Below are 18,473 nucleotides of genomic sequence, written 5' to 3'. Positions count from 1 at the left end.
TGACAATAACAATTCAGAGTGCCTAAAAAATTGTTACTTCATTGCAACCTCTACTAATTAAACTGGACAGTCATTAGTTCTCTTTTTTGTTAGGTTTATGAGAGAAATTGCATATCTTTGGGGGAGATGGTCGATTTTTTGGATAGTTTGAGAATTTAGGGGCACTATTTGGTCCTTGTGTATTTTTTGCAAGCTGCGTTCCCCATTTGAATGCCTTCTAATGATACTACTCAATAAAAAAGAATTAACTGGACACACTATAATTTGCGTAGAAGTTAAAAGAAAATATTCTATATCAACTAGAATGAAGTCTCCACATCTTTTTTCCCCTTTTCCCTCCTTACTAGGATTAGCGAAGTCCCCCTAAATGTTGTTATTTTTCTTTATAAAAAGGACGTCATCTGGGACGTCAAGAAGTCAAATTTGTCTCGACACTGGTAGGGGATTAACGGATGTCCACAATAAAATACAATCCTGAAGATAGAACAATGCTACTTGTATTAATCTAATTTGCTACAGTTGGCATGCTACAGTTGGCATGGTTAATAGCCAAATCAAATTCAATACCAATGAAATACTCTGAGCTAGAAAGATTTACCCAAAATTAAAAAGAAATAGTCTAAAGCTAGAAAGAGACCTCAAGTCATCCATTCATTTACTGCAGCTCTACCATGCATTATGGCAAAGGTTCATTGCCATGATAATGCTTTGTTGGATTGTTTCTTTGAAAAATTAATAAACAATTGATCGAGATCTCTTGTCATGGTTTTGGTGAGGAGCAAAGAGCTAAAATTCCCTATAATAGCTTTCTTAGCTATAATATGGGTCATTCGGAGTGAAAGGGAAGTTGAATTTTCATAGATAAGCAAAGTTCAGAGGAGTACCTTTAAAATCTTGATCAAACCTCTCAAATTTAGAAGGATGGGTACTCTAAAAGGGAAAATTAAGGTTAATTCTGATGGTTGTGCAATGAGAAGACAAATCAATTAGAAACAGGGAGCATTTCATACGCCATTGTGACAATGCAATTGTTGCTTTTCATGAAACAAAACTTGCTCTATTGAAATGCTTCCCAGAAAACTGACAATAAAAAGGGACAGAAAAACCTGATGGAGAAAAATATGATTATTATTTGCGTGAAAGAAAAGCAATCGAGCTAGTTGACATCAGCAAGTCGCATAACATTCTGTTTCAGCTTGTTGAACGAAGCAAGGGGCTCACATGACAGTTAATGCTGCAATGTAAGGATCCAAGATGGCTCTGTGAAATACTTTTAATAAAAAATATATGGCTCTATGAAATCCTGGAATCAGTTTTGTAGTCTAGTTGTGTTTGTGCTTCTACACATCTATAGATCATGGGAGGGAACTAAAAGTCCAAAGTTTGAAAACCTACACAAAGGACAAGGTATTGGAGCAAAAATAAAAATTATTGTGGTATGAACGTATGATTGCAACAGTGAGAATGTCTGAATCGGTAGAGAACTGAAAAATGAAAGGGGAGAACAGTTAAAAGACCATATGGATTGAAAAGATATTGGGACACCTCAAGGACCAACTGATTGGCACTAACCTATCCAGCTTCATGAATGTGATAATCACAATTGACTGATATATAGTTCTGAAATACATGAGAACACAGTGGAATAATTTAACATAACTAAGGCACATACAAACAATGAATAGATGTCAAATGACCTGCTCCGAACTGGCCATAGAACCATGGCATGCAAGCAACAAAACCCGACTTGTATCTCCAAGAATATGATGAGCTTGGAGCTTTTCCTTTAGAGAGTTTATGTCATCCCACCCAGTCATGAAAACTAAAACAGCACCAGGTCTTTCATCCTCACATATGTTGCATAAAAGATGTTCTATGAGGTTGAAACCGATACAATCAGGATTCCAACAAGACAAAGATTCTTGTGTTTGTGGGCTACACTCCTTAAAATCAGCAGCTCTGAGTGCATCCTAATTACATTTTTGCAAAAGAAAAAAATATTAGCAAAGGAAATACTAAAATATGATTGCTGTAGAATTAGCTGCCTGAACTTTTGTCTACCTCGACAACAGTAGCAATTTGGCTCTTCCTCTTTCCTGGAGCTTGTTTGTTCATTTTCCAAATCTTTTCCTGACCATAATCATCAATTTGATTGTATGGGGTCAACCGATATCCAGTCATTTCCAGAATATTTTCCAGGAAATGAGTTCGAACCGGGTATGTAAAGCCCTATTAAACCAGAAACAATAGTTAGGTTAGGTTCAAGCTCGTACAAAAATTTAAGTTATAAAATCAAATCATAATGTTTAAAATGTGGATAAAGTTCTCTACATTACACAAAATAGTAAATTCTTCACATTGCGATCCTACAAAAAATGAAACTCAAATCATAAAAATTAAATAAAACTGCTGAGTTCAGAAACTTGGTGTTGGTAACTCCTTTTTTAATTTCATTTGTCACTTAGTTTCCTACGCCGGGAGAAGATCCTTTTGAGTACACAAAAGTTGGGACAGAAACTGAAGATGCCTCCCAACTGGTATTGTATGTTCAAGAAGGCAGGATATAGCACTATTGACATTCTCCTCCACTACTTTTTTTTTTTTTGATAAATAAAAGTGTATTAGAAAGCGTTCAAAAGGGGAATGCATCCCAAGAGCTATACAAGGGCCGAAGCCAAAAAGAAAGTCCTATGGACCCAAAGAACCCAAAAAATCCATGAATTCATCTAAAGATATACAATTTCTCCCCGTTACCCAACTAAAAAGAGAATTAAGAATAGAAATTTTCAGCGCCCCAATAGAGGATTCCTCCCCATCAAAAGATCTTCTATTCCGCTCTTTCCAAATGCACCACCAAACACAAGGGGGGTTGCTTGTTGCTGATAGGACTGCAAATCACCCGAGCTATTAATAAAATTTCAATATCAGCTCAAGCTAGATTCGTTAACTAAATGAGCCAACCCTCAGCTCATAATCAAGGCTCGTTTAAATAATGAACAAAATCTATAACAATGTCGCGCTCAACCCATATAGGCATAAAGCCATAAACAAGAAATATAAACTTATATGGTCATAGCCTTATAAACCAAATATGTTTCAATTTTTTAAGTAATATAAGATCAACTGATGGGCCTTGGTGCAGCAATAAGGTTACTCCATTGTGACCTAGAGATCACGGGTTCGAAACGGGAAACGGTCTCTCTACATGTGAAAGTAAGACTACATACATATGACCCTCCCTAGATCCCACAATGGTGGGAGGTTCATGCACTGGGCTAGCCTTCTTGTTTTCAAGCTCAGCCCATCAAAAGCGATGTCAATTTTACCTGCCCCACCCCAAACCTAATGAAAGGGGTATGGAATGATGTATAAATGAGTAGGGATGGTATGGTAAAATAAAGCTAAACCCAAAGCAGGTTCACTGGGTAAGGTTTTAGAATCTTCTGCTTCGCCTTGTCCCGCACCAATTATTATATTCAGTTACTACAGTACCCTTTTTATTATACTATTCCTAAAATAGCCTTGCATATATATTATCACACTACCCTTCTTTCTTATGCTTCAACTTTCAGTCCTTCACTTCAAGAGAAAGGACGAAGAGTCAAAGACGGAAGACTGCCTCTCCCTCTCTCGTCTCCATCTCCTCTCTTTGATTATGTCATTAGGGTTTAAGGTAAGCCATCTACCTCTTTTCATCTACATATATAGTGTTCTATTTCTCTCTTCATCTATCTATTTAGGGTTAAAACAACTTCTATATATAATATATTTTGGAGCATTCGCTTAAATATTTGATGTTTGATTGTTTAAAAAATTGGCACGCAAAGGTCAGCCCCTCCCCTCGAGTTTTAGATTCCGATCCATCATCCAGCTGGAGGTGTCTTTTATTTCCTGTCATTTGTCTTGTTTTTTTTTTTCTTTTCTTCTTTTTGTTCAAGCCCTCCCCTATCACAGTTATTCTTCGTAATCTGGACGACATTTTCTCTCCAAGCATGCATTCAAGGAGAAGAAACCCTAAATTTGGTTATGATGTGATATTTATCTATATTATGTATATATATCAATATGCTCTTTCTCGTATTAAATAAATTATATTCATGGCTGTATTTGAATGTATTTGTTCTTTGTTTGGTTTGTATTGGTATCCTTGCTTTCATCCTTACAATGCTCAGTTTAGAACAAGAAGATAATAATGAAAGTGGAGGACCAGAACCTGCTCCAATACCAGCTTTCACATCACAGAAAAAGAAGTTGACATCATCTGTTTGGAGTGGTTTCAAGAAGATGAAAATAGATGGGATTGGTATGGCAAGATATAACAGTTATAAACTTATAATCAAGGTCTTAAGGCACTTAGTACATATGGGTCTACGCATCTGCATATCCACTTGGAGAAGGGTGAAACAGGAAAATATGGACATAAGGCGACAAATTTTTTTAGCCAATGAAAGAAAGAATGTTGGAAAAGTAGCATATTGTAATATTGTCTTTGATCAAGAAATAGCACAAAGGGAGCTCACGAACATGATTATATTGCACGAGCATCTTCTCAACATTGTTCATCATCTCAGGTTTAGGAAATTTGTTAGCAGCGTGCAACCTATGTTTAAGATTGTCTCACAAAATACAATCAAAATCGAAAAATTGAAAATTTATGATTATGAGAAAGCAAAAACCTACAAGTCTTTAGAGAAACTTGCCATCAACACAGACATGTGGACTTCAAATCAAACCATGAAAGAATTCATGGCACTGACAGCACATTTCATTGACCAGTCTTGGAGGTTGCAAGGTCAAATTTTGAGGTAACTTTATAAAATTATCTTCTTCATTATGCTTATATTTTCCTACAACTTGTATTTAATTTTTCATCAGCAATGTATATTTAAGATTTTTCTAGGTTAATGGCTATCTGATAGTTGTTTATTTACTATATGTGTTCTCTAATATGTTGCTTGCTACTGGAAATAATTTTTAACGATAATATGTTTTTTATATGATTAATTTTTAAGATTAGTCTATGTACTTTTTTTTGATAAGTAATAATAAATTGAAAAAAGGCGTTCAATAGGGGAACGCGTAAAAATTAGTCTATGTACTTGCTCTTCATAATAAGAAAACTCTTTAGAAACTGCCTGTTGATAAATTGTTGTGTTGGAATGTAGATCGGAAATTGTCCACAATTACCATGGATAATTGTATCTTCAATAATTGAATGGGACATCCTCTTAGAAAAACTTGATGCAACCTCACTTTTACTTGCTAGGAAAGTATTCCATATTCACCTTCCGAAAAAAAAAAATCCGTATTCATTCATGTGCTCATATTTTGATCATGATCGTGAAGGATGGATAAGTGAAGGGGTTGAGAGGATATGTGATAGACATTGCACAAGTTCACCAACAGAGGAAGCTGTTAGGAATTGTGGCTCATAATTCCTATTATTATTGGTTTATATTTTAGAGTTAGTTTATTATGGTGAATTCTTGTAGAGACATGTCTTGGGCTCTAATAAATTGTAATCCTTGTCCACCAAGGAATTGGGTTTGGGACTCTATAAATAGACAACTAGGTTATTGTTGAGAAGTATGAGTGGAGAGACATGTAGCGACTCGTGAGGGAGTGAGTTATGAAAGGATGGGTAGAGAGTATTAGGTTTTGTAGAGTGAACACTGAAGACGAGAGTGTCTCGTAGCAAGAGGGTGTCTCGCAGTACACGATGTAAGGCTCATGTATTCCTCCTCTGCCCAGGCAGCCAGTAACACAGGAAAACTCTAGGTGAGAATGAGTGCACAAGTTGTTACGGTGTTAGTAATTCTCTACAAATTGTAATATCCACTCATCATTACAGTGGAATCTCCTCAGTGGGGCCGTAGGGTCTAATATCCGGTAATTTGGCTAATTATTGATTAATAGGTTGGGAATATACTCTCAATAGTTGCATCTATGCTATTGTATTTATTTTGACTTAATTAATTTGATGACGGGAAATTAGGGGGCCTCTGTGTGCTTTGATAAAATGGTTTTATATATATTTATTTATTAAATATATCCTTCTTCGGGTGGAGTGGTGAGAACTAGGGATGTTGTGGAGGATGTATCGAATCAACAGAGGTCTTGGGTCTTCAGGTTCATGGTGTAATGGGTCAGTGTTGGATGTCTCAAAAGCCACAACTGGGAGTGTAGGTTGTTTCAATGGAGTGACAGTTTGCGTGGGGAAAGACCTACACTTCAAATTGACTAATGACTCAGCTGTAGCTCTGCTTAAAGAGCTTCGGCTCTTTGCTGCGTTTGAAGGTTTGAACAGTCAACCATCTGCGAATGAGGTGACTATGTCAACTGAACAAGATAATTCGGAAACAGAGGGGAATATGCAATTAGGAGTGGTTGATTTTCCTTCTCAGTAGCACTGTTCTAATGATTCTTTTTCCTGGATGGATTTTGATCAATCTGAAGTGGATTTAATGGAACCTCTGGCAGTTGTGCAGCCAGATTGTTTGGAGAGGACCAATGATCTGGGTATGGAATGGGTTATCGAGAACATTGGAGCAGTAAATGAAGCCTTGGGTGTCTCTTCAGAAGGTTATGATGATCGAACCTTGTCTATTCTTCACGAAATAGTTGCAGGAAATAATAGTACTGAACCTAATCGTGGCACAAAAGAAGTCAAAGCCAGAAAACATTTTTCGCATCGGAAGGCGAACAGGAAGTGAAGAATCTGATTTCTTGTGTTAATTATGACGGGAAGAATGGGCCGACCAAAGAAAGGGTAAAAACCAGAAGTGGTAAATGGGGAGGAGGAGGGGAGTTGATCGTTTTTGGTTCTTCATGAAGCTACGACTTATAACATAGAATGTTCGTGGTCTAAATGATCCGAACAGAAGAAGGGTTGTCAAGGTAGCTTTGATGAAGTGGAGTGCTCAAGTCGTTTGTTTACAGGAAACTAAGATGGCTTCTATCACCATTGAGATTGTTAGCAGTCTTTGGGGAGGAAGATTTGTGGAATGGGAAGTGTTGAACGCCTCTGGCACTTCAGGTGGTATTCGTCTCATGTGGGATCGAAGGTGGTTGTCAAGTTTGAATTGTTGGAAGGGTATTTTCTCTGTGTCATGTCTGTTTCAGATGGAGGAAGACAATTTCAGATGGGTGTTTTCAGGTGTTTAAGGACCTGTTATTGATAGTGATAGACCAGTCCTGTGGGAAGAGGTTTGCTATGTTAAGGAATTGTGGTCATTGCCTTGGCGTTTAGGCGGGGATTTTAATTCTGTTAGGTCCTCGTTTGAGAGGTCCACGGGGGTAGGTGGTCCTCTGAAATGACCATGTTTTCAGAATTCATTGATAGTCATTTTCTCATTGACCTACCATTGGAAGGAGCAGCCTTTACTTGGTCTAATGGTAGGGAAACGGTTCCTTTTTCCCGGTTGGATAGATTTCTGATTTCTGGGGCGTGGGAAGAGCATTTCCAGAATGTCTCTCAGGCTGTTCTGGTTAGAGTGACATCTGATTATGTGCCTTTAGTTCTTGATTGTGGTGGTTTAAGTTCTAGATGCACACCTTTCCGCTTTGAAAATATGTGGCTGAGATCCGAGGACTTCCAAGGGAAAGTTCAGGCTTAAAGGCTATGCTAGTTATGTGTTAGCTAGAAAGTTTCAGTTTCTTAAAACTGAGTTTAAGAGATGGAATAAAGAAGTGTTTGGGAATCTTGAATGGAAGAAGAATAGAGTTCTTGCTGATATTGCTGAGCTCGATCGTCTTGATGAGGTGGGGCAGAATGGGGAGTCATTACGCTCTAAAAGAGCCTCTTGCCGAGCGATTTTTGTTGAGATTGCTCTTATGGAGGAGATTTTGTGGCATAAGAAGTCTCGGGCATTGTGGTTAAAATATGGGGATTGTAATACAAAATTCTTTCATAGACTTGCCAACACTCACAGAAGATGTAATCACATCGGGCGTATCCGGGTCAATGGTTCTAAGTTGTGGAGAGAGGATGAGGTGTGCGGGGGAATCGTTTCTTTTTATCAACAGCTCTACACTGAGACTTTGGGTTGGAGACCTACTCTTGATGGTCTTCCTTTTAATTCTATTTCTGCGTTGGATAGTGATAGGATTGAGATTCCATTCGCAGAGGAGGAAGTGCTTAAGGCACTTACTAGTTGTAATGGGGACAAAGCTCCAGGGCCAGATGGGTTTACTATGCGGTTTCTTAAGGAGAGTTAGGAGGTGGTGCGAGCTGAGGTGATAGGCCCCTTTCAGGATTTTTATTCTGGTGGCACATTTGAGATCACTGAACGCATCTTTTATTGCTCTCATTCCCAAGAAGGGCGGTGCCTCTAATAGACTAATATTAAGGACTTTCGGCCAATTAGCTTAATTGGATGTTTGTATAAGCTTATTGCCAAGGTTCTTGTCTCCAGGATGAGTAATGTTTTGGATGGTCTCATTTCAGAATCACAGAATGCTTTTGTTGGTGGAAGGCAGATTTTGGACTCTATTCTTATCGCAGGGAAATGTGTTGACTCTAGATTGAAAAGTGGGTTCTTGGCGTTTTTTGTAAGCTTGATGTTGAGAAAGCTTATGATCGTGTTAATTGGAATTTTGTTCTGTATCTGCTTCGAATGATGGGGTTTGGAGACAGGTGGATAAAATGGATTGAAACTTGTATCTCGTCAGTTATGTTCTCTGTGCTTGTGAATGGTTCACCTGCTGGTTTTTTTGCTAGCTCGTGTGGTTTGAGACAAGGAGACCCATTATCGTCTTTTCTTTTCCTTATTGTCATGGAAGGTCTGAGCAGATTACTGAGAAAAACGGAAGATTTGGGTTACATCAGGGGGTTCAGAGTTGGCAGAGATGTTGAACATCAGATGCAGATATCCCATTTGTTGTTCGCGGATGATACTTTGGTTTTTTGTGATGCCGAAGTCTCTCAACTCAAATATCTGAGGTACATTCTTGCTTGCTTCCAAGCGGTTTCTGGGCTAAAGATTAACGTTGGAAAGAGTGTGCTTGTTCCAGTGGGGGATGTTCCAGATATTTCCTCCTTAGCTGCTGTCCTAGGGTGTGGAGTTGGTGTTTTTCCTCTTCCTTACTTTGGATTGCCTTTGGGAGTTTCTTCTACGTGAGTTGGGAATTGGGACCCCAATGATTAATAGATATGAGAAAAGATTAGCAAGTTGGAAAAAACAGTATCTATCGACCGGGGGGGGAGTCACACTCATTAAGAGTAATCTCTCGTCCCTTCCTACCTACTTCTTATCTTTGTTTCAAATTCCATGCTCTGTTGCTGAAAGGATTAAAAAAATTCAGAGGGATTTTCTTTGGGGTGGAAAGGGAGAGGAGTTTAAGTATTATCTCGTTAATTGGGATCAAGTCTGCCAACCGTTGAGGTTAGGCGGGTTAGGCATTCGAAAAATGGTCCTTTTTAATCGTGCTCTCTTGGGAAAGTGGTTATGGAGATTTGGAAAGGAACGCCATCGCCAGTGGAGAAGAGTTGTCACGTGTCGTTTTAGTGAGGAGAATGGGGGCTGGTCCTCTCTCCCAGTCACTATTACGGGAGGCGTTGGTGAGTGAAAATTCATTCGGAAGGGCTGGGATGTTTTCTCCTCACACATTAGATTCAAAGTTCGTAATGGCAGACATGTCCGTTTTTGGGAGGACCTTTGGTGCGGAGATCAGCTGCTGTCTCACTCCTTTTCTAAACTTTACAGTATTGCAGACAATAAGCATGTCTACGTAATTGATTGTTATCAACTTGATAACAATGGAGTTACATGGGATGTGCATTTTAGGCGCCCCTTTTAGGACTAGGAAATGGAGGAAGCTTGTGTTTTTTTTGATACGTTGTATACGCAGAAGGATGTTGGCAGAGGATATGATGATATTTTATGGGTTCCTTTAGCTTATGGTAGGTATGGTGTCCAATCCATGTTCTTGTGTTTATCCAACTTCGTTGGTCACGATTTCCCATGGAAGTCTGTTTGGCGTTCTAAAGCTCCTCTTAGAATCGCATTCTTCATTTGGACTGCCACATTGGGAAAGATTTTGACATTGGACAATTTGAGAAAGAGAGGCAACATCATTGTTAATTGGTGTTGCTTATGTAAAGCAAATAGTGAATCTGTGGATCATATTCTTTTGCATTGTCCTGTGGCGTATGATTGTTGGAGTTTTATTTTTTGCATGTTTGGCGTTTTTTGGTTAATGCCTAAGCACTCCTCACAATTGATTAATGCTTTGAGAAGATGTCCTGTTAAAGAACAAGCTCGTGATTATTGGAGGATTGTTCCACACTGTGTCTGGTGGTGTTTATGGCGCGAGAGGAATAACAAAACCTTTGAAGGAAAAGAATTGTCTTTAGCTAATCTAAAAATTCATATTCTTCGTTCTCTGTTCAGTTATGTAAGAGGAAGCGCATGCTCCTCGATTGATGATTTCTTTGATCTTTTGGATATTATTGGTCCTTAGATCTTTTTTCTTCTTGTATTAGGAACACATTTCCCTTTTGAACGCTTTTCTAATATATTTTTACTTATCAAAATATATATATATATCTATATATTATTTTATCCAATAAATATTTTACATGATCAATGTAATAGGAGTGATTCTTGAAGGCAAGTAAACCATTGGAGCAAGGAGGAAAGGAGACTTGTGGATTAAAGCTTGAAGTTCCTACATCTCTATAGAGTTGGTGGGTTTGAGATTTCAAATCTCATAGGTATAAGGCTCTATATCCTTATGCATGTATTCATCATCCATGTTCCTATACAAATGGGTCTCTACACATAAACATTGACTTTGGGTTTAAATCATGCTTCCAAAAGTTTTGAAATCCCATTTTCCCAACAATTACCAAATCCAATCATTATCCTATAGATGCACTGAGAAAGGAAACATGGAACAAACCAAAATAAGGCTTAAAGAAAACCACAAAATTACTAAAGGAGGCCTAATAAGTACTTAAGTTAGAAAAGAAATTTCTCATAAAACAATATAAGAAGCAGATAAACTTCTAAAACAAAATTCACATCTGAATTGGTATCGAGTACAATAGAATATGATATGTAGTAACAAGCATAAGGTGAATCAGAACAGTGACACCATCAGCAAGTATCATATTATAAAAAATCTATGGCATCCATCAAAAACCAGATATGGAGAACCACAACTTGGAGCCAAGTTAACTATAACGTTCATTTCAACTGTGACAATGCCAATTACTGGTAAAGAACTATTGAAAACGAGGCAGGTGGAACAGCCAAAATATAAAAGACAATTATGGAAGCAGGTGACTGAAATCATCTGGGGATAGAAATAATACTATTAACTAGCATCTCACCGGAACATGGACCATCGGGGCCCCACCAAAATAGGATGAGAAAAGCTCTGCATCTAAGGTTGCACTCATCAAGATCACCCTCAACTCTGGCCGACGAGGAAGGAGATCCTTTAGGACAATAAGCAGAAAATCTGAACCAAATGTGCATGAAAGTCAGAAATCAACATATTTCCAAGGATATAGCCTCCATAAAGACAACATCTTACCTTCATTCATTCCACGCTCATGAATCTCATCCACAATAACATGAGTTACACCCTTCAAATTTCTATCACCCAATAATTTTCTCAACAAGATACCCGTGGTGCAGAAGAGAAGGTGGGTATCCCTTCCTTTCATACCTTCCAGCCGAACTTTATATCCAACCTTATAGTGATAAACCAAAAAACAAAGAAATATTACTTCATTCCGGATAAAACCACTGAAGCATGGTGGAAGTAAGTGTGCTAATGTAATCGTTTTCAGAGAAATAACTCACTGTTTCACCCAATTTCTCTCCCCTCTCTGCAGCAACTCTTTCAGAGACAGACATAGCAGATATTCGTCTAGGCTGAGTACATATAATACTACATTGGGCTCCACAAACTGATTCAATCTCAGATTCCAAAATGAATTGGGGTATCTGTGTGGTCTTCCCACAACCAGTTTCACCTGAGATGATAACAACCTGTAAAAATACAAAATTCTATCTATTATAAAATTGCGGCAAATAAATTGCAAGAGGAAGAAAAAAAATAATAAAACAACTGAGTTCGTCTTTCTAAGTATTATATACTTGTGTATAATTTATTGTAGTAAAGTCACAAAACTTGCTGGAATTTAGGGCCAACAAAATACGTAGGGGGGATTACATCTTCAATTATATTTCAGGTTCATCTTTTTTCTCCAGGAAAATGAAAATGTTGCATTTATTCCTATAAGCAATGGTGAGACCGTGAGACACAGTAAATAAATTACTACATCATTATTAAGTGTTGAGCTCCAAAGAAAGTGAGTTTCACATTATTTCATAAATAACAGCTCCCTTAGAAAATTTTAAAGCATGGAAAACCCAAAGAAATTAAGTTATCCATTGAGAGTGAAATGATAAAAGCAGACTCAATATCCTTCAGAGCATAAAGAATCTTCATTAAAAAATTGATTAGCATTAACTTTTAATTAGAAAACAAATATGTGTGTGTATTATTTTCTTCTCATGAGAATAAATTTCTACCTATCACTTCAAATAAAAGTAACTTTTACAGCATGTTTGAGCAAGACAGTCAATCAACAAAACAAAGCAAGATCCTAAAATCCTGAAAAACCTGATTCTGTGAAATGGCCACTAATAATGCATCCTTCTCTTTATAAACAGGGAGACTTCTACGAAATTCCAGCATCTTTCTACCTTCTGGAGATTCCTATCACAAATCAATGATTATCAAAACATTTATACCATTAAGTTTTGAAAGTTTAGAATCAAGACGAGATATTGTAAACATTTGCATGAAAATAAAGAAAAGCCACAAAAGTAGCTAACATGGAATAAAAATAAAATTAAGTGAGATGAGTGTACAGCATAAATCATTCATAAAATAAGTACACATCTCAAAAAAGAGAAGTCCACCTATGTCCCACTGTTTATAAACAAGTGAAGTAAACCCAACCTTAATCAAGCTACCAAAACCAATAAAAAATAAAAAATTCCCCCGAAGAGTACAAAAAATTAAATAGCAAAAAGAACACAACTAATAGACGTTAATAAATGTTGAGCTAATTTACCTACTTAGTGCAACCCACCAAAACAATTCTAAACACGTCATTTGAAAAAACGTATTAGTTTTGAGCCCTAAACTGTATCCCTTTTATATTACTTCTCATGAAAAGCCAGTGCAATTAAGATTTAGGGGCGTCATAAGGAATCACTAAGGGACCACTGTCTTTTTTCTAATTGAAGCCAGCCGGCATTAAATTACATATAAATTCTGCAACAACTCCGGGAAGCTCAAGTCATAGGTTCAAAGAAGTTGTTAGTAGAGGCAATTGATCGCTTCTTATAGGTTGGATGAAGAGTGGTCGCTCATGGCCACGGCCATGAGCATTTCATTTAGGAATTTTGATTTGTTTATACAACTAGAAGTGGAATTCAGATGCCAGCTTCAGGAAGAAAACTGAGAGGAATTGTGTCCCCTAAACAATTTGGAGGATGCTCCCCAACCCCAACCTAGACAAAAAGGGATTATAATGTAGGACTTCAAAGAAAGATCAAGCGTTTAATTAAGTAATCGAATAAGGAGTTCGGGAACCTGAAATGGAGGAAGAACCGAGCTTTTCTGAGATTGCAGAGATTGATCAATTGGAGGGATTGAGCGACCTTCTGGAGACTATTAGGCATAGGAGGGTAAAGTACCAAGCGCAGATTGCGGAAATTGCCATTTTGGAAGAGATTTTTTCAGAATCTACTTACTGCGGAGAGGGAATTCCAACACTAGAGCCTTGTGGCTCAAGAAGGGGGATAGAAACACGAAGTTCTTCCATAGACTTTGAAATGCCCATTGAAGGGGTAATCATATTGGGAAGATTCGGGTGGATGGGGAGTTGTTGTGCAAGGATGAGGAGGTTGGTAGGGAGATTGCCTCTTTTTATCAGAATTTGTTCACACAGACATTGAGTTCGAGACCTTTGCTTGGGGGGCTCCAGTTCAATTCGATTTCTGGAACGTATAGTGACAGGTTGGAAACGCCATTTTCTAAAGAGGAAGTGCTGAAGGCGATGATTTCTCTATGACTTTCCTCCTTGGGAGGTGGTTAGGGGAAAGGTGATGGGAACTTTTCATGCATCTCCCTCCTAGGGCCGCTTCAAGAAAAGTTCGAACGCCACTTTCATTGCTGAGAGGGGGAGTGGGGGGGAGGTAGGGGTGCACAAAAGAACTGTGGAACCGAACCGGAACCAGGGCTTTGGTTCCGGTTCTCACGGTTCCGGTTCCGGTTCCGGTTCCGGTCCCGGTTCCAAAAATCTGGAACCGTTGCCAACGGTTCCGGTTCCAGACCCGTGGGAACGGGGAAGAACCGAACCGCATATATATATATTTGATTATATATTGAATTGTATATAAAATTAGTTAATTACATACAACACCACGTGGTCCATAGCACTAAAATTAGGAGACAAAGACTGACAAACCATGTGGTCCACCTTATCTTGAAAACCATTAAAAATTTAAACCAATGTAAAGACTAAAGTGTACAGCAGAAGAAAAAAAAAAAAAGTTGTAAACTTTAAACCTAAACCTAACCTCTCAATCTTGCATCAGGCCGCCTCCCCTCCTCTCAAGTCTCATCTTCTTCTGTATCACAGAGACACGCCTCTCACCATCTCAATCTCTCATCTCAACCTCTCATCTGATCTGAGACTGGTTCGACGGGAGCCCTACTGTTGTGCTATTGCATTGCAAAGCAAGAATTCTCTTTTGAAGTTGTGTGCTCATCAGGTTTTCAATGTGAATATGAGGCTTTCATTTTCTTTTAGTAGATGCAAGATGGGAATCGCTTTTCCTTTCCTTGTGAGCAGTCCTACACCTGGATCTTTCCCCTTAGGTATCTGCAAGACTGACCTTCGCCTCAAGCATGAGACGAGAGATTGCTAAAGACAAATTCACCGTGGCTAGGGCTTCTAACTGGCTCCAAATTTTTATTTTTTTGCTATTGAATTTTGTTTTAAGTATGGCTCAAATCAGTTTGGGAATTGCAGGAAGAAAAATAGTTTTGGAACCGTTCACGGTTCGGTTCTGGCCCGGTTCCATATTCAACGGTTCTAGTTCCGGTTCCATTTTTAAAGAACTGTTGGGATCGGTTCCGATTCCAGATGGAACCGTGCAGAACCGAACCGTGTGCACCCCTAGGGGGAGGACATGCATTCGATGTTAGGGACTTTAGACCTATTAGTTGGTGATCTATAAACTAATAGCTAAGGTCCTTGTCTTGAGATTGAGGGAGGTTTTGGATGAGGTCATCTCGGATTCTCAAAACGCTTTTGAGGTTTTGGATGAGGTCAATGCGGATTCTCAAAACTCTTTTGTTGGAGGCTGTCAGATTTTGGATCCTGTTCTTATTGCTGGCGAGTGTGTGAACTCAAGACTGTGTAGTGGAGTCCCAGGTGTTTTGTGTAAGCTTGACCTTGAGAAGGCTTACATGCAAAAATGGGAAAGATGCCTAAAAAAGGCTCATCTACAAGTTTTGACACAAGGACATAGCAAACGAACTGCATTGAGATAACTGCAAAACAGGATTATGTTCTATATATGTCAAGGTAATTTGAACCTGCCATGCTTGTTGCTGATTGCGCAATTGCAAACTTCTTCGACAGATGATTCTCTCCATGGCAACCTTACTGTGTGGCAGTGGCTCTGGTTGCTCGAAGAGCCCCTCATCAGTTGCAATACTACCATTACTGCTTGATCTCGAAAAATCAACGCTTCGAAAACTGTCCATGCTTCCTGACTTTTGAGAAAGGTACTCCCCAAGATAGTCATGAACTCTCCTTTGCAAACCAGGAGGTAAAATCACCTGTCAATCAAGTTAACTTCCTTAGCTGGAAATAACGAACAGCATAGAATTCAGTAAATGTGCATGAATATCAAGTTCTTCAAGAGAAACTTACAAGGTAAGTAATGGGAAAAAATTATCATGTGCCAATGACGGAGGCACTTTAGCAGCCAACTTAACAAAAGAATACAATAAAACTAAAGTGGGAATTCCTAGTATTATATGTGAATCAAATTCTATGTAAAACAGTCTGAAAGCATAAACTGAACAGAATCTTAAGATACACTTGCCCTTATGGAGTGTGTCAACTAAATAGAATCACAAGAAAGTACCTCCCTCTGGGGACGCTTATCATCCAGATCGAATCTGTAGTTTGGCAGTGGCACCTTACTGACGACGACAACTTTTACATATAGACGGCTGCCACATATAATTACAATTCAAATATCACTTTGGTAGTCAGTAGAAAATACAACACAAACATGAGTATATCCATTCCTTAAGTTGAAGATTACCTATATAAACTCATCCTGCCTGCCAAAGCTGCTATTTCCTCAAAATCACGCCTGTCCTTTTTCTCCCTTGACACCAATTCCTGCTTATCCTTGTTGTGTAAAAGCGTATTTAGCTTCCATTTCCACCCATCAATGTTCTCAGACGTTGAAGCACCCTGGAGATAGTAGTACAAAGTTTAAACAATAGTCAACCAGTACCCGAACAAGCACGTACAAACATTTACTCAAATATTTAGGTATCAATCAGATATGAGATGCTTACAGAAAGCAAACATTTCCAAATTCATTCATAGACGCAAACAAAAAGTTAAATCCTCTCAATGCAGTACTAATGCTTACACAAAGCATACATTTTTGGACAGATAGGCAGCAAGACAAAGGAACACAAAAATTGAGGATGAAACATTCATAACAAGTTGAAGGTAATGAAAAATGGGGATAAGATCATTAATGTAACTTGAACATTTCAAAACGATTAGCAACTGCCCCAATTAAAAGAAGTCACGTGGTTTGAGTCGAACGTTTCTAAGGGCAATTGAAAACCAGAAACAACATGGGTCTGAGAGATGGTAAAAAAAAAAAAAAAAACAAATCTTGGTTATAATCCAGTCTCCTAGATTGAGTGAATAGCACAAATGCTTCATATAATAGAGTTAAAGCAATATTACCATTAGTGGGTTGTTAGCACTGCTACCCATAAAACTAATTCCACCAAAACCTTTTTTTCTTTTTCCTTGGCAAGAAACCATTTGCCCCTACGAGGACTGCAACCCTCACCTTCCACTTTGGGAGGTATAGGAGATAGGCTACAGCCTTTCACCGAAACTATTTATAGTGCACTATAATAGACATCTTCTCCAATTTTACGACAGAACATGAATGCTACCAAGAGAGAGAGACAGAATATTTGTTTGCTTGAATATAATATGTAAGTCTGTGCATAGACAGCCCATTTTGATCCACTCCACTCATATTTCAGACTTCAAAACAAGGAAGATATCGCTTCAACATAACCAATTCAAAAATAATTTCACTGTGAAGTCCCAAAGAAGAGCTTAATTTTAAATAAACAAATAATATATATATATATATATACACACACACATATAACACTCACTGGATGGGAGAACGGCTCAATTTCACGATCGGAACCTTCTTCAGATAAATCGTCGGATACTGCAGAATCGAACTGTGAATTCTTCTTCTGCTGCTGTTGCTGATGCTGCTGGTGTTGGTACTGGTATTGGTGATGGGACATGTAAGGGTATGGATTGTTGACTTTAGGGTTTCCTAACTTGTTGTTGTGATTGTTGACAGTCTTGGAGTCCACAGGAGCAGAGGAGAGATTGGGGGAAGCAGAGGAAGTGATGACGGAGCGCAGACGGTGGTGCGGTGGCACGTAGACCGAGCCGTACGATGACGGAGGCCGATCCTTCATTGCTGTAGAACGGTGGTTTCTCGATGTTACTAGAGTTTTGGGGTACGAAATGTAGATAGGGAATTGAAGGAAAGTGGCGTTCATGCAAGGGTCGTTTCTGATGCTACGAGCCTCATGCAAGCGGCGGAGACGGCGGCGACTGTGGTGGCGGCGGGGGCGGAAATGGTGGTTTTCAGGTTGCTTTTGGGCGATTCCTGTGATTTTGGGTGTTTGGAGGGAGGGTTTTGAAGGCAAAGGAAGAAATGAATAGAAAGATACGCAGGAGAAATGAATAGAAAGATACGCAGAAAAGTCTTCTAAGTACTGTTGCTCGTGAGGACAGTGGGATGATCTCTACTGTAGTTCTGAAACGAAATGTTCGTTCAACGCGCAAATCGACACGTGAAGCCACGTGCATGGGGAGGTTTGATCCACGAATCTGATCCAAACAAATCACTTGGTCCGTTTGACATGGGTTTAACTGTTTTTATTACATGAGTGTTTTGAAAACAAAAAACATAGGAAGCTTTGAAAATCATATTTTAGGCTTGTTGCGTTATTGTTATAATTTTGGATCATGAATAAATATCAAAATAAGAAGAAATAATTTTTTAGTGTTTTAATTTTGGTTATAACAAGAACAGTATTTTTACTATAAAAATAATTGTAGCCTGTCACAAACA

At 38.5% G+C, this 18,473-nt stretch overlaps 1 protein-coding gene across 1 annotated transcript in view; it reads right to left on the bottom strand.

Annotated features, from left to right (window-relative positions):
* LOC132295399 (DExH-box ATP-dependent RNA helicase DExH5, mitochondrial-like) overlaps positions 1-18,106 on the bottom strand; it is a 28,111-nt gene extending 10,005 nt beyond the window's left edge. The window contains exons 1-10 of the mRNA XM_059793670.1: positions 17,491-18,106; positions 16,374-16,528; positions 16,191-16,278; positions 15,634-15,879; positions 12,640-12,735; positions 11,814-12,002; positions 11,542-11,701; positions 11,336-11,466; positions 2,062-2,229; positions 1,698-1,970 (exon numbers count right to left, since the gene is read on the bottom strand). Of these exons, the coding sequence (XP_059649653.1) occupies positions 1,698-1,970; positions 2,062-2,229; positions 11,336-11,466; positions 11,542-11,701; positions 11,814-12,002; positions 12,640-12,735; positions 15,634-15,879; positions 16,191-16,278; positions 16,374-16,528; positions 17,491-17,895 (1,911 nt within the window). The 5' untranslated portion in view covers positions 17,896-18,106. The remainder of the gene's footprint in view (positions 1-1,697; positions 1,971-2,061; positions 2,230-11,335; positions 11,467-11,541; positions 11,702-11,813; positions 12,003-12,639; positions 12,736-15,633; positions 15,880-16,190; positions 16,279-16,373; positions 16,529-17,490) is intronic.
* Positions 18,107-18,473: the final 367 nt, after the last annotated feature.

This window comes from Cornus florida, unplaced genomic scaffold (assembly GCF_030987335.1).
Source record: "Cornus florida cultivar Cherokee Brave unplaced genomic scaffold, ASM3098733v1 CherokeeBrave_3.0.0_Hap2_Chr02, whole genome shotgun sequence".
Lineage (NCBI taxonomy): Eukaryota > Viridiplantae > Streptophyta > Magnoliopsida > Cornales > Cornaceae > Cornus > Cornus florida.
Note: the sequence above shows the minus strand (reverse complement) of the source record. Positions and strands in the feature narration are given on the sequence as shown.